This window comes from Cervus canadensis, chromosome 2, assembly GCF_019320065.1.
Source record: "Cervus canadensis isolate Bull #8, Minnesota chromosome 2, ASM1932006v1, whole genome shotgun sequence".
Lineage (NCBI taxonomy): Eukaryota > Metazoa > Chordata > Mammalia > Artiodactyla > Cervidae > Cervus > Cervus canadensis.
In genome coordinates this window covers 28412153-28428288 of record NC_057387.1, presented here as the reverse complement: position 1 = coordinate 28428288, position 16136 = coordinate 28412153, and the positions used below count along the sequence as shown (strand labels likewise).

Sequence of the window (16136 nt, the reverse complement as noted above, 5' to 3'; positions counted from 1 at the left end):
GCAGAGAGAGTGCTGTAAAGGTGAGCACCAGATATAGGATGTAATTAGCATAGAGTCAAAGGATAATAGGTACAAAAGGTAGCTAATGCAGAGTTAGAGGGCAGAAAAGCAAATTTAGTTACAGACTACATTAGGAACAAACTAGATTAGGAACAGTTATTTAAAGTAAACCTAAGAGTGATCAAGGGACTTCCCAGGTGGCGCTAGTGGTAAATAACTCACCTGCCAATGCAGGAGACATAAGAGATGCAGGTTCGATCCCTGGGTCAGGAAGGTCCCCTAGAGGAGGGAATGGCAACCCACTCCAGTGTACTTGCCTGGAGAATCCCATGGACAGAGGAGCCTGGCAAGTCCCAGTCCATGGGGTTGCAAAGAGTTGGATATGACTAAAGTGACTTAGCACAGGAGTGATCAGGCTTGCTCACTGTTATCTTCTTTGTTCTCAGGAAAGAAAAGAAAAACTCATTCTTCTTTTTCCCTTTTCACTGCAACAGAATGATGGGTGAATTGCTCAGGAGAAGTTTTTTGAGCCTCTGCCTGACACTGTGCAAACGGCCTTACCAGACTCTGACACACTCCTCACTACAATCCTGTGAGGTAGGGATTATCATCCAGGCCATCGTACAAATAAAAACATGGAGCCTCTCAGAAGCTGAGAAACCTTCCCACTCGGAGTTGTGGGTGGGGAGGGTATAATCCAAGTTCAAGACTTTGACCTCAAAGTCTCAGGAGCTGAGGAGAACTTATTTAATGTGTCAAGGCTGCACTTCTTTAGAACAAAAAGGAGGATGAAGGTCCAGCTGAACGGAGGGAATGGGCAGGAACAGATCAGCAGAGTTAGCCCAGGAGTGCTCAGTACATCCAAAGTGAAAATCAGGTCACTCAGTCGTGTCCAACTCTTTGCAACCCCATGGACTGTAGCCCTCCAGGCTCCTCTGTTCACAGAATTCTCCAGATAAGAATAATGGAGTGGATAGCCATTCCCGCCTCCAGGGGATCTTCCCAGAGATCCCAATCTAGGGGTCAAACCCAGGTCTCCTGCATTGCAGGCAGATTCTTTACCATCTGAGCCACCAGGGAAGCACCATCCAAGAACCAATCAAAGCCCAAGCTCTGGATAAAGCAGTGTGTCTGTGTGATCTTGAACTGAGTCACTAGAAATGAGGGGGTGAGGGATATGAGGAGAAAGGGGCATCCAGTCCAAGAAAATAGTGTTAATAAATATTAATCTTGAAAATGAAGGCAACTTAGGAAAATTGGTGGGACTGAAACAAGGAGGTTAATGAGGCTAGGAAGGTAAGAAATAAGGTTAGAAAGGCAGATAAGGGGCCTGATCAGGAATGACTTTGTGTGGCTTCTTAAAGGGGTTTGCATTTTCTCCTGTTACAAGCAACAGAGACCCACTCTCCAGTTTTAAACCTCTGAGCAACATGATCAGTTTTGCATGTTTGTAATATTACTCTGAAATGAGTTTGAAGTAATTCAAACCTAAAGGCAGGTCTGGGAGACTATTTCAATAATCCCTGTGATGGAGGCCTTAACTGTTGACTTCTGGACAGGGAGAGGAAAGGAATGGCTTTACCTAGAAATAGGTTTGAAGAGGAAAAAAAAGTAGTCCTGTTATAAACACAATGAGTTTGATGCGATCATGCTATATCTAAACTGCTATCCACACACACATTTGAGAGGTCCACATCTATGATCTTATCACAGATGGTCTTAAATTATAGTTATTTTTGTGACCTAGGTTAAAGTTTAACTTTTCTTCACTTCAGGACTTTTCAGTGCCTCCACTATGCTATATCACGAATGCAGAGGGAGGATATAAGATGCAGTGTTTACCACACTTACTCGAACAAGAGTATTTCCCCCAGCTTACTAACATGTCTTAGGACAATGGGGTTACCTGCTGTTCTAGAAGTTTTCAACTATATTAAGATTAAAAAACAAGAGTTTTTTGAACTGGCTCAAAAGCAATTAGAAAGCAGACCAAAAGGAGCTTAAATAATCAGCGAGGTGTAAAGAATGAGCCTTGCCTGGCTCATGTTCTTAACAAGTGGTAAGAATGGGGAGATCTGCCTAGTGTTAAGGACCCTGTGAAATATACTATCAAAGTAAAACAGATGTAGAGGTTGCTTAAAAAGCCAACTATGTCCAAAAAAGGTAAGCACACAAATAAGTGTAATTTTAGACCATTTGTGATAAGACCATAATATGGTGCAAACAAAATTATGAGAAGACAGTCAGGGTCAGAGCCAGAAAAAAAAAATTATTATGAGAAGGTAAAGATCACTTCTTACTTGGATTATCTAGATAGCCTTTAAACAAATTATTTATTTATTTGGCTGCCCCAGGTTTTAGTTGCTGCACTTGGGATCTTTGATCTTTGTCAAAACATGTGGGATCTTCAGGTGCAGCATGCAAGCTTGTGGGATCTAGTTCCCTGAGCAGAGATTGAACCCAGGCCCCCTGCTTTGGGAGTGTGGAGTCTTAGCCACTGGACACCAGGGAAATCCCTTATCTGTATAGTCTTCACAGAGAAAGTAACATTTGAATTGGGTCTTGAAGATATCTGTACAGCCTGAGAGAAAGCAATAGAAAACAGAGAACAGTAGGCAGAGGATGGCGTAATGATGGCTCAGTTTGACTGGAGCATGGGTTATATAGAAAAGAGTCTTGATTTGTAACACTAGAAAAGACAGCTGGTGCCAGACCTTGAGGGAACTTGAATACCAGGCTGAAAAGTCAGGCTTTATTTGATGGGAAATGGGAAAACACTGATTAAAAAGGAAAAAAAAAAAAACTTTATTGAGGTAGTACTGACATATGATAAACTATGCATTTCAAAGTGTAGATTTGATAAGTTTTGGTATGTGTACACACTCATGAAACCATCACCAAGGTAATGAATACATCCAATTACCTTCTACTGAAAGATTTCAAAAGAATGGTAATCAAAGCAATGCTTTGGGAGAATGATTCTTAGTTTTTAAATAGTAAGTGCTCCCATCTGACACATTTTTAAAGGAATTTTTATTTTTTAATTATTTGTTTTTGGTGTGCTGGGTCTTCGTTGCTACACAGGCTTTCTCTAGTTGCAGCAAGTGAGGGCTACTCCCTAGCTGTGGTACATAAGCTTCTCACCGCAGTGGCTTCTCTTGTTGTGGAGCACACGCTCTTGAGTGTGGGCTCAGTAGTTGTGGCACATGGGCTTAGTTGCCCTGCAGTGTGTGGAGTCTTCCTGGACCAGAGATGGAATCCATGTCTTCTGCACTGGCAGGCAGATTCTTAACCACTGCACCACCAGGGAAGTCCTGATACATTTTATTGAAGTTTTAAAATCTTGTTCAATGGCATGTAAAATTTCAAAATGAATTATACCATATCCAAAAAGGGACAAAAAAAATAAGTCACAGCTTTGGCCAACTTGGTGGTAATATATGGGACAGACTGGAATGGGTCAAGCTTGCAACAGGATGATCAATTGAAAGCATAATTAGGTTTTATCAGTAGTCCCAGCAGGTGCTAATAAATTCTTGTAGGAAGAATCAGGACAAAAAGGAAGGAATAGTGAGAAAGACTAACCAGGGGCATAGAACTGGAGAGAGGGAGAAGGGAAAAATGACTGAGGCTTTGAGTTAGTTGGATGGCAATCTGAGAAAGTGTGGGGATAAGAAAGGTCGATAGAAATAAAGAGTTAGAGTTTGTGGGTATGGATTTAGGAAGAAGGAAAATAAGTCAGATTTAGGATTCACATTGAGGCGAAATGTAAAATAAGACTGGTTTGCCTTTGTGGGAGGCAGAATTAATGAAGAGAAAAAAGTCAAGCTAGAACTTTATGAATTTCAAACCACAGGGTCTCCAAATTGTTCAAGCAGTGCTTAACATATTCCAGGCACTAGGCTAAACCCTTCACAAAGTGTATTTATCATTTATCCCTCACAATAATCCTATCATGGGAACACAGGCACAAAGGAGTTGGATTACTTGCCCAATGTCACATGGTTTGTCTACAGTGAAATCAAGTTGTTAAAATCAGACAGTCTAAATGCATTCATGATTTCTGGGCTACAGTATCTCTTTCATGCAGCCCAAATCACTTCAGCTCTCCTAGGACAGAGGGTGGCCTAGCAACAAACACAACACCCAGGCCAGAGCTGCCTTATCTATTTGCCTAGCACCATATCCTCTGTCTTAAGGTATTACAGAACAGGGGAACTCCTTGGTGGTCCAGTGGGTAGGACCCTGCGCTTTCACTGCTGTGGCCCGGTTGGGGAACTAAGGTCCTACAAGCTGTGTGGCATGGCCCCCAAGAAAGATACTACAGTATACTTGGAGCTAGATTCACATTCTGATGTTTTGTGGGCAACATAGAACAAAAAAGGGAGCTGGCATGGCTAAGAGGGGGAAGAATAAAAAGAGGGCACTGCTGACCTCTAATACTTATCATTCAATTTATTTTTTTCCATTTTTATTGAGATATAATATTGTGTAAATTTAAGGCATACAATGCAATGATTTGATATTTATCTTTGTAAAATGATCACCATAACAAAGTTAGTTAACAAACCTATCACTTTACATAGCTACAATTTGTGTGTGTGTGTTGAGAATTTTAAAAATCTACTCCATTAGATTCAAATATATATTCTAGTATTGTTAACCATGTGCTTCCCTGGTGACTCAGCAGTAAAGAATCCGTCTGCAATGCAGGAAACGTGAGTTCATACTCTGGATCAGGAAGATCCCCTGGAGGAGAAAATGGCAACCTATTCTGGTATTCTTGCCTGGGAAATCCTACTGAGAAGCCTACAGTCCATGTGGTTGCAAAACAGTTGGACACGACTGGTGACTGAACAAGATTGTTAACTATAGTCAACATGCTATACATTTCATCCCCAGAACTTTTCATCTCATAGGAAGTTTGTACCCTTTGACCACCTTCACCTATTTTCTCTACCCCAATCCCCAATCTCTGCCCTTGGCAACCAATCTGCTTCCTGTTGCTATATCATTCAATTTAGATTGCACTTGCTGAGAATTAGATCAAATGCACAGAGAGAATTTTATTTCATGAACAGCACAGCATTAGTCAAAGTGAAAATAATGATTTCACCTAAGAGGTCAAATACCACAAAACTCACCATGTTGGGTTTATAGTAATGTAAGGGACAAAGAAATACATCAAGTATCTGAAGTTGGTAGCAAGAAAAGCTAATTTCTACTAAAAACAAACATGAAATCTCATTTCTGGATTGCCAACCTAATTTATTGAAAGATAGAGGAAACAGCATAACTTGAAAAAGTAAAAATATATTAGCAGCACTGTATCTTTATGTCTGTACATCTGGAGGAGCCAGATAGCTGGCTAGTTGAAGGGAGGGGATGTGGTTAGCTTTGTTAAACTTAAGCCAAAGCCATTAACGCCTCGCTTAAACAGTAGTGCTTTTCTTCTTGATGTTTAGGTAAGTCATCTAGTTTCTGGAGTTTAGAGATGAAGAAGTCTCTACTTGATGACTGTCTATTAATCCATGAGATTATTAAGAACTGTTATGTGATACACAGACCATAGAAACCATATGTTTTACTTCCAATCACTTCCAATCGCTTGTAGCAGGACCAAGGAAATACACACTGCTATCAAATACTCAGGAGTCCCGGAGTTCACTGATTTGCCAAAGGTTTTAGAGAAAGTGTGGACTATGCAAGAACTAACAAACACTCAAACTAAATTCTGAAAAAAAGAGTCATCCTATCTACGGTTTCTTTTGGAATTATCAGGATTGCAATAGAGTTTAAATTACTCAAGGAGAAATGGTCATGGAGCTCTAGAGCAGAGGTCTGAAAACTTAAAGGGCCAGAGAGTAGATATTTTAGGTTTTACAGGACAGGCTATATGGTGTCTGCCATAACTCAACTCTACAGTCACAATGCTACAACAGCCATAGGTAATATGTAAACAAGTGAGTGTAGTTGCATTCAAAAAAAACTTTCTTTAAAAAAAAAATGCTGTGGGCTGATTTGGTCTGTGGGCTGTAATTCCCCAACCCTTGCTCAAACGTGATGGTTCTCAAAATTTGTATGCACATCAGAATCACCAGTGGAACCAATTAAAAGGTAGGATCCTAGGCCCCAGCCTACCCCTACCAAAACAGAATCTCTAGGGATGCAGCCTGGAAATCAGCAACGCATACGGTTCACAAGTGGTAAGTGAACTGCACTCTGAGAAACACTGTGGCCTGTACACAGCTAGCTTCATTTAAACTAGGATGGCCCTACAGTCCCAGAAGGGGGCCAGCACTTCCTGTATTCTGTAGTGATAGAAATGCAGTGAGTACTCTATTGCTCTTTGGCCTTTCTAATAGAAAAGCAGATGAACAGACTGCTATTTTCTTGCTTCTAGCCTTGACAATACATAAAATAATTTGGCTCCAGTGAAATTAACATGACATTTACGTTATGAATTTAAAATAAAATCCTCAACTTAAAATAACAAGATTTTCTAAACCAAAGATCTCCCTGGAATGCTTTAGACTGCAAAATTAGTAGACAAGATGCCTTATCGGAGGATGGCGCTAAATCTGATGGAATGGTTCACTGTGGGCTCCCTTTTCCCCCACACTATCTCCAGCAACCTGCCCTGTTGCCTGGAACTCCACTTCTAAAGTCATTGCTTTGCGTCTGGAGGTATTTGTTGCACTAGAAATCTCATTAAAACTACTGCGTCACTGTGGAAGCCCCCTCATGTAAAAACAGAAAGTATAAAAATCTCTGTAGACCTCTGGGAGATGCTCCTAACTTTAACAATCAGTAGAAAAGAGATTATTCAGCTAAATTCAGTGCTGTCCAAGAGAAAGAGGGTTTTGATTTGGTTGTTTCTTGATTTTAATCACCAGAGATCAATCATCCAATCAGGCAAAGAAGTCCTGTTCAGGCTGGGAAACAGCTCCATCTCTTCTTCAGCCCTCCAGATTTTCCTAGGAAAGACAATGAATATCCTACAGTCAAAGGGATGGTCTTCAGGAATTCCCTTAAGAAACCAGAAGGACCTGCAGACACTTCAAGGAAAGGCAGCTCCTACTAAGGCTTTTGCTCATCCTGGAAATGAAGACACATGCTCCACAGAGCAGATGCTCTAAGGCACAGGCTTAGAACGCCGCCTGTCGTTACCACTACAGCAGATGTCATTGTTCTTAGACAATAGTAAGATGATTCTGAACTTCCTCAACACACACCCAAAAGATGTTAGGGGAAGAAGACCCAGAAACTTACCAAGGGGTAGAGCAAAGTCAGACTGACGTTACAACCTCACCATAATTGTAACCATAGATGATTATGTGAAGGAAGTAGAAATTAGTGTGACAAAGTTAGCAGTCAATATTTTAGGCAACCTGCCTCTGGGGTCCAGGGCTTCCCTGGTAGCTCAGCGGTAAAGAATCTGCCTGCAATGCAGGAGACAATGCAAGAGATGCAGCTTCTATTTCTGGGTCAGGAAGATCCTCTGGAGGAGGGCATGGCAACCCACTTCAGTATTCTTGTCTGGAGAATCCCATGGACAGAGAAGCCTGGTAGGCTACAGTCCATAGGGTCGCAAAGAGTTAGCCGTAACTGAAGCGACTTAGCATGCATGCATGCACGCATAACTTTGGGGTCCAAGACCTGCTGGCTGAGCTTCTGACTGCTCCCCTTTTCCATGGCAAAAAACCCCCCGAATAATCCTGTCATTTTCAGCAAAGCTGAAGGGCCTATTTTCCTGCATGGTTTCCAACTGACAGAAAGAACCATGAACTGGAGTCTCAGGCATTAATATAAATATATATATTAATATAAAAACAATGCCAACGTCCAGCAAAGCCAGGAGTCCAAAATACTTACCCATCCTCCCTGGCCCTGGATGTATTCTCGGATGGCAGTGTCGCCATTGATCATATTCGCCACGGGCCTCGCCACCTGTCTTGCCACCTCAGGAGGAGCCATGCTGGCCACACGTTCAAGAAGTTTCACTAACACTGCCAGAAAGGCTCTCTCGTAAGCCAAGCTGGAATCTTGGGCACACCAGGCATTGCTGAGCGATTTTACTGTGTTCTGAAGTACAGTTCCTGCCTGGAGAAAGACAGAGGATCTATCAGTGGAGTATCACTAAACAAGTACAGGAGGCTACAGTTGCAGGAATCCAGTAAAGCAAGTGTTTCTCAAAGAACAGCAAGGACACATTGGTTGTATCTAAGGTAATCTTTTTTTTTCCCCTTGGTCATATTTTTAATTAAGTAAATTTATTTTGAGATAGTATTTTTTCAAACTTTTTATTTTGTATTGGGGTATAGCTGATTAACAATGTTGTGAGTTTCAGGTGAACAGCGAAGAGACTCAACCGTATATATACATGTATCCATTCTTCCCCCAACTCCCTTCCTATCCATAAGGTAATCTGAAGGAGTAAATGGATAAACTTTTCTTATTTTAATATTTTTTAATTTATTGCAATGGGTATTAGAAAAAAGAAAAAAACACAAGTAGCCCATCAAACCCACAATTTGCTCAGTATGAACAAAATGATTAAAGGGGAAAAAAAAAGATTTGAAAGAAAAATCCTAAGTACATGACAGTAGAGCTGGTCAAATTCTGAATGTCTGGCTTAAATGACTGAAGTCTGGGAAACTCTAAAGTAAAAAATAGATTAAGCTTTTCCTCTTCCTTTATCCTTCCCCAAAAGTTTGATCCAAAAGCCATTATTTGGGGCCAGTGAAAGTGAAAGTTGCTCAGTCGTGTCCGACTCTTTGCAATCCCATGGACTATACAGTCAGTGGAATTCTCCAGGTCAGAATACTGGAGTGGGTAGCCTTTTCCTTCTCCAGGGGCTCTTCCCAACCCAGGGATCAAATCTAGGTCTCCCACATTGCAGGTGGATTCTTTACCAGCTGAGCCACAAGGGAAGCCCTAGGTGGGGCCAATAAAGATTTCTGTGGTATGGCATAGAGGGCCCATGGTTGTCAGAACAGGGTGTTAGAACCAAAGAAGCTGAGAAGGGCATCCACAGTGAGAATGCCTATATCCTGGTTTCCAAATTTCATTCTCTGTAAAAAGAAATCAGAGTTCCCTGGAAAATGGCTAATTTCAGGTTGGGGCTTGGAAAATACAAGATCTTCTGTAAAAGAAATTAAAGTAGTACTCAGAGAATGATAGGGACATGCCAAAATCACAGTTCAGATTGAAAGGAGTCCTACCGGTAGAATCTGGGGCAATTTGGGCATACAAATAAATAATGATAGCAATAGATTATAACCCATTGAATAAAGTAGGAATTCATGAGTCCACATTGAAATAAAAAAATAAGGTCAAAATGTGAAAAGGCAGTTAATTTTATGGTGACGGAGAGAAACCAGACATTTGGTGGCGAGCATGCTGTGGTGGTGTATGCAGAAATGGAATTATGTGATACACATGAAACTTGGACTTCCCTGGGGGCTCACAGAGTAAAGAATCTGCCTGCAATGCCTGAGACCTGGGTTTGATCCCTGAATGGATCCCCTGGAGAAGGGAATGGCAACCCACTCCAGTATTCTTGCCTGGAGAATCCCCATGGACAGAGGAGCCTGGTGGGCTACAGTCCAAGAGGTCACAAAGGATCAGACACGACTGAGTGACTAAGCACACACACAGTTTCCTTATCTGCTTAAATGGATATTAAGTCAGAAAATTGAGGACCGATCAGCAGTCCCCAACTTTTTTGGCACCACGGGCCAGTTTCGTGGAAGACTATTTTTCCACAGACTAGGGGTGGGGGGATGGTTTCAAGATGATTTAAGCACATTACATTTATTGTGTACTTTATTTCTATTATTATTACATCAGCTCCACCTCAGGTCATCAGGGATTAGATCTTACAGGTTGGGGTCACCTGGCCTATAGGTTCTACAATCTAAGTTGTGTGAATACAGCAAGTGGACAAAACTGGGTTAGCTGTTTGCTCTCACAATGTTATACATACATGGGGAGAAGCTGCACTACAATTGTTTCTATGATGCCTCATAGAGTAGTGTAAGGATTAAATGAGATAATAAGTATAAAACATTTAGAATATTGTCTGACACATGGTAATGAGTTAATACTAGCTGTCATTATTGATATTAATCAGCAACCTCTTCTAAAACATGGTCTATGGTATTTATATCCAATACAGAATCCAAGAATCAGGACTCTGATGAAAAGCCAGATACACCTAAGTGGGCTGCTGTAGTACTTATTCCCCATTGCATCAGACTTGTCAAATGCCTGTCCTTCCTATATATAATTTTATTGCTGGATCCTGAGGGGAAAAAAGATACCCACTACCAACAAAATAAAGGCTTCCCTTGTGACTGAGCTGGTAAAAAATCCGCCTGCAATGCAGGAGACCTGGGTTCGATCCCTGGGTTAGGAAGATCCCCTTGGAGAAGGGAAAGGCTACCCATTCCAGTATTCTGACCTGGAGAATTCCATGGACTGTATAGTCCGTGGGGTCACAAAGAGTTGGGACGTGACTGAGCAACTTTCACTTTCACCAGCAAAATATTTTAAAAGGTGCTAAAAGAATAGAATGTTTTACCAAGAATAAAGTTCTATATATATATACACACATATACATATATAGAGAGAGTATATATATATTTACACACACACACTCTATGCCATAAAGCACAGCTCTGATGAAAAACAATCAGAAACAATCAGAAGGCTGATGAGCCTGTGCCAAAAGCTATTCACTTCAATACCACCTTGTCTTTGATCAACTGCTAGAGACTTGGAATTGAAGAATTCCTGCTGTATCTCCTTGGATGCAGTAAGCCCTCAAATCTTTCATAGAACATTTGTAGTCACAGTTGTATAGGCATAGTAAGAGAACAGTGTCTGAAATAGAATAAACAAGAAGCTAAAAATAGAAAGAAGTAGTGGAAACTTACCTGTCCCCGAATGGTTTCTGCGATAACATTTTTGGCAGAAGCTTCCAATTCTCCATTGAATTTGTCACCCAGCATCCGAAGGCGACCCGCAATGATGGCCACATCAAAAGAGGAAACCTCCCCTGAAACATATGGGGCACAGTCACATTTATCACAATGCCTGAAGCGATGGCAAGCCCCAGGGACCTGGGCATTGAAGAAAGTTCTCTAGACTTTTAAACAATCCAGTCCTCATCCTCCCAAGAAAATCTTTAATATAGTGTCAACACCAATAGACAAAAAATTCTCCCTTCACTGAGAATCTCTTTCCCTGCTACAAGGACTCCAGATATTGAAAACTTAGTTTGCCTTTTGAGACTTCAGAGGAAATAAGCAGATTCAGATTCTCTTACTAACCTGCAATTACCACCTCAGGCCCAGAAGCCTTACCTGAATCTGTTTCGTCTTCACTTGGTAGGGTCCGGTTACCAACCTGCCAAGCGGGGCCTAAGAAGTCAGCGAGGAGAGAATCCACTATGCATTCTGTTTGCTCCTCAAAAGTTCGGGGGCTCTTCATTTTAGATGTACGTTTGCAGTCAAGTTTTGCTTTCCTACAGAACAAGCAATTCAGTTCAGCAGGGAAGTCAGAAGCCCTGGTAAACCAGATGTGTCCTCACGTAAAGTTACTTAGTGGGATGTGGAGTCTTTTCTTACACCTGTCCTCAAAACAGCTGCTCAGAAAGGGGAGGACTTCTGTAGAGCTCACCCACACACAGCTGGAGAGGTTTGTTGAAGACTTTCAGTTCCCTATCTGAGAGCCACACCCAAGCCAGGGTTAATGGATAACTTATACTAGTTAGATAGCCAATCTAGAACTGAAATAGAGACGAGGAAGAGTCTCTTGGGTAATATCACTAAGAAACTTCCTGTTGGGTTCTGGGTATGGTGTAATTTAAAGAAAGAAGTTTTTGAGGTTATATTACACAAACATTCAACTCCTGACTATGGCATTCATTTGCCACAATGGCACATTGATTATTTACTGAGTACCTGTGTGTAAGGAACTGCACATACTTGGCATATAAATAATCCAGAAAAATGACACAGATACAGTTCCTATCCTAATGGGGCTCACACTTGGACATAAATGACAGATTTAAATAACTAATCACATAATTTCTTGTGCTTATTGAGATACAGTGTGTTACTATAGTGTGTGGTAAGGAAACAAACCAAAATAAAGAAGGCTTCCTTTATGTTGTAACATCTGAGAGGAGCTCTGAAGGACAAGTAAGGACTCATTAGGCAAAGATTAGGAGTAAAACCATTCCAGATGGAGGGAATAGGACATATAAGAGCTGAGGAGATGAACAAAAATTTGGGCATTTGAGGAATTGTAAATGGGAATAATATAAAGTATTTCACAGGGAAATAATGAGGATTAAATGAGATAATGTTATGTGGAAGGATCAAGCAGTATCTGAAATATGTGTGTGTGTTAGTTGCTCAGTCACATCCAACTCTTTGCGACGCTACGGACTGTAGTCATCCAGGCTCCTCTGTCCATGGGATTCTCCAGGCAAGAATACTGGAGTGGGTGGCCATTCCCTTCTCCAGGGGATATCCTTGACCTAGGGAAACCTGGGTCTCCTGCTTTACAGGTAGTTCTTTACTGTCTGAGCCATCAGGGAAATCCATCTGAAATATAGCAAGAGTTAAATGTCTTCCTTTTAGCCCAAGGTCTAATCACCGGGATGAAAGGAATCTGGGATCTACTCTCTAATAGAATTAACTGGGGTCTTCCAACAGGGCTGGACTCCATCGGTGTTTTACAGGTTCTCAGGACTGGACACTTATTTTTAGTGGTTGCCTTCTTAATGGAGCTACACCTAAATTCTGGGTTTGTGTCTCAGAAGCAGCACTCAAACCTATCAACTTTTCCAGGGTATTCTGACCTGGTGAACTAGTAGGACGACATTCAAGCATAAACAGTAAGTTAATTGTTCAAAGTGGAATTTCTAGCTTGCAAAATAATTGTTCTGCCCTTAGTCCGAGTCCCCGGTCGGGAAAGAAGACTCCTCGAAACAATGCAACTCGCAATAGGGGAATTTATTACTGACTCGAGCCAGGGCCTTTTTCGCGGGAGGCCCTGGCTCGAGTCAGTAATAAATTCCCCTATTGCGAGTTGCATTGTTTCGAGGAGTCTTCTTTCCCGACCGGGGACTCGGACTACGGGCAGAACAATAATCAGAGCCAATCTTCTGCTTTCTATTCCATTCTTAAAAAAGAAAAGATCATACGTTCCTTTGGGACTAGGACTAGGAATTATATAGCTAAAGGGTCATTTTTATTTGTCATTATCACCAAGGCTAAAAACAGTGTCTAAGTAGCTTTCAGACCTCCAATGTCAGAAGATTCTGCAAAGATAATTCTAGGCCAATGTCCTTTCACACTAGAGCTAGCCACTGACAAGTTAAGGACTCCAACAAATACATTTATGACATACTCCCAAAATAATACACAAAAACAAAAAAAAATTGTAGGATACAATCCAGCTGGTGTTAAATAGCCTCCCCAAGGTAAGTGGCATCAGTAAGTGGTAGAACAGAAATTTAAAACCAAGTATGTCTCACTATCAATAGTAAACCTTTCCCCATAATAATAAACCACCTTCCTCATTTCACTACTGGTATACTTATGGGCAAATACCATCTTGGGAATCTAATCATTGCATAATCTTATCTATCCTTTGCATTATTTTGTACAGTCAATGGTGTGAGGCTAGAGAACCAGAATATATCTTTCATGAGCAATGTGGGGTAAAATTTCCTCCTTGTTTATTTCTCTCTGGGCCTTCCCCACCCAACCATCCCTTCCCCTCCCTGCCCCCAGCCCACATACTGTTCACTCGTGTAGTTCAAATATTGTACTCTTTAATTATTACTGAAAAATGAGGCCAGAACTTTTTCACTTTCACTTGCTTCTTTTGCTGCTCTGGTCATAATAATTTATATCTTTTCCCCAAAGCCTCATCTCATTATATCATTGGCTCAAAATCCAGGATCTTGTCATCTGCACCAGGCCTGCATGTGAACGAGGATCCTGGGGTACAGCTCCTCTCAATGTGATGACCTGTAACTAAGAAAATAAGTTCTTTGTCTCCTCACCCCCAAACACTCAATCTATGAAAAAGTGATAGAATAATTGTAACAGAACTCCAATTCAAAAAGGAAGAGGGAATGGAGGCATCTAACAGTTGCTGGTCCATAGCCATAAAATGATCATCAGGAACTATGTAAATGATTGCTTCTGTAATGTTCCAAAGCACCACAGTCATTGGTGGGCCCTCATTATATGTGTTACCAACTAACATATTAGAAGGCCATTTTTCTAAAAGCACAGTATCAACTACCTTCATAGATTTTAAAGATAAGCATCTGCCTATATCATCAAACCAATATATCTGCAGAGACTAGAGAGTGCTCCTAGGGAGAAGGAATATTAAATAATTAACTTCATTTTATGAAAGTAAAAGTGTTAGTCGCTCAGTCATGTCCAACTCTTTGGCACCCCATGGACTATAGCCCACCAGGCTCCTCTGTTTGTGGAATTCTCCAGGCAAGAATACTGGAGTGGGTTGCCATTCCCTTCTCCAGGGGAGTCTTCCTGACCCAGGGGTTGAACCCAGGTGTCCTGCACAGCAGGCGGATTCTTTACCATCTAAGCCTCCAGGGAAGCTTTAATCATTTCGCTTGTAAATGAGTAAAATCAGGCAATAGTTAAATCAGTTCTTCATTGAGATGATTTTAAAATTGTTGCTGCTGTTGTTCAGTCACTCGATCATGTCCGACTCTTTGTGGCCCCATGGACTGCAGCATTCCAGGCTTCCCTGTCCATCACCAACTCCCAGAGCTTGCTCAAACTCATGTCCATTGAGTCAGTGATGCCATCCAACCATCTCATCCTCTGTCGTCCCCTTCTCCTCCCACCTTCAGTCTTTCCCAGCATCAGGGTCTTTTCCAATGAGTCAGCTCTTCCCATCAGATGGCCAAAGTACTGGAGCTTCAGCTTCAGCATCAGTCCTTCCAATGAATATTCAGGATTGATTTCCTTTAGGATTAACCAGTTTGATCTCCTGGCTGTCCAAGGGACTCTCAAGAGTCTTCTCCAACACCACAGTTCAAAAGCATCAGTCTTTTGGTACTGGCCTTCTTTATGGTGCAACTCTCACATCTGTACGTGACTACTAACTTTGACTATACGGGCCTTTGTCAACAAAGTGGTGTCTGCTTTTTAATATGCTGTCTAGGTTTGTCAGAGCTTTTCTTCCAATGGGCAAGCATCTTTTAATTTCATGGCTGCAGTCACCATCCACAGTGATTTTGGAGCCCAGGAAAATAAAGTCTGTCACAACAATTTCCATTGTTTCTCCATCTATTTGCCATGAAGTGATGGGACCAGATGCCATGATCTTAAGTTTTCTGAATGTTGAGTTTTAAGCCAATTTCTTCACTCTCCTCTTTCACCTTTATCAAAAGGTTCTTTAAGTTCCTCTTTGCATTCTGCCAACAGGGTAGTGTTTTCAAAAGCAACAGTTTCATATTCTGCTATGCTTCTTACTTTACAGGAAAGCAACCAAGTAGGGCTTAATATTCTAAAAGCTCCTATAGTTAGGATCACTGTAGTTAACATTCAGTTACTGAGCTGTACCTAATTTTCTTTAGTTCAACATTTCAGTGATAACCCTTAATTTTTTAAGAAGTCGATCAATTTACTCAATTTCTACCACTCACATCCTGTTTCCTTCCAACACTTAAAACTGGTAGCACTTAACACTTCGACTTTGTTTTAGTACCTAATTAAACATTCAGTTTAACTGAACAAGTCAAAATATGGAAAGTGGTTCTGAACATGTTCTGATCCTCCTCCTTCCAGTCCCTGGGGATCCAGGATCCAGATCTGTCTTTTTCAACTGTGGGTGATATTTTACTTCCATGGTAACCTGGCAACATCTGAAGATATGTTTAGTTGTCACAACGGGGGTTTGGGGGCATCTAATGGTGTAGATCAGATTCTGATGATTATCCTACAGTGCACAGATAAACCCCCTACAGCAAAGAATTATATGGCCCCAAGTGTCAGCAGCACCACTTCTGAGAAACCCTAGCCAAGATGGAATTCCATCTATTATCTTCTATGGTTGACGCAATATAACAA

General features: G+C 41.3%; 1 protein-coding gene across 2 annotated transcripts; it reads right to left on the bottom strand.

The window, feature by feature from the left end:
• Window positions 1-5247: 5247 nt before the first annotated feature.
• Window positions 5248-12435, bottom strand: BCL2L15 (BCL2 like 15). 2 transcript variants are annotated; one of them, XM_043460182.1, is made up of 5 exons: window positions 11634-12435; window positions 11370-11530; window positions 10941-11062; window positions 7876-8103; window positions 5248-6977 (listed from the first exon to the last, which is right to left on the bottom strand). In XM_043460182.1, exons 2-5 carry the CDS (start codon window positions 11494-11496, stop codon window positions 6960-6962), a joined length of 495 nt encoding a protein of 164 aa, XP_043316117.1. In that variant the 5' UTR covers window positions 11497-11530; window positions 11634-12435; the 3' UTR covers window positions 5248-6959. The 2 variants fall into 2 exon arrangements, with proteins under 2 accessions (XP_043316117.1, XP_043316116.1); XM_043460181.1 differs by having other exon boundaries at window positions 11370-12432.
• Between the last annotated feature and the right edge of the window lie 3701 nt (window positions 12436-16136).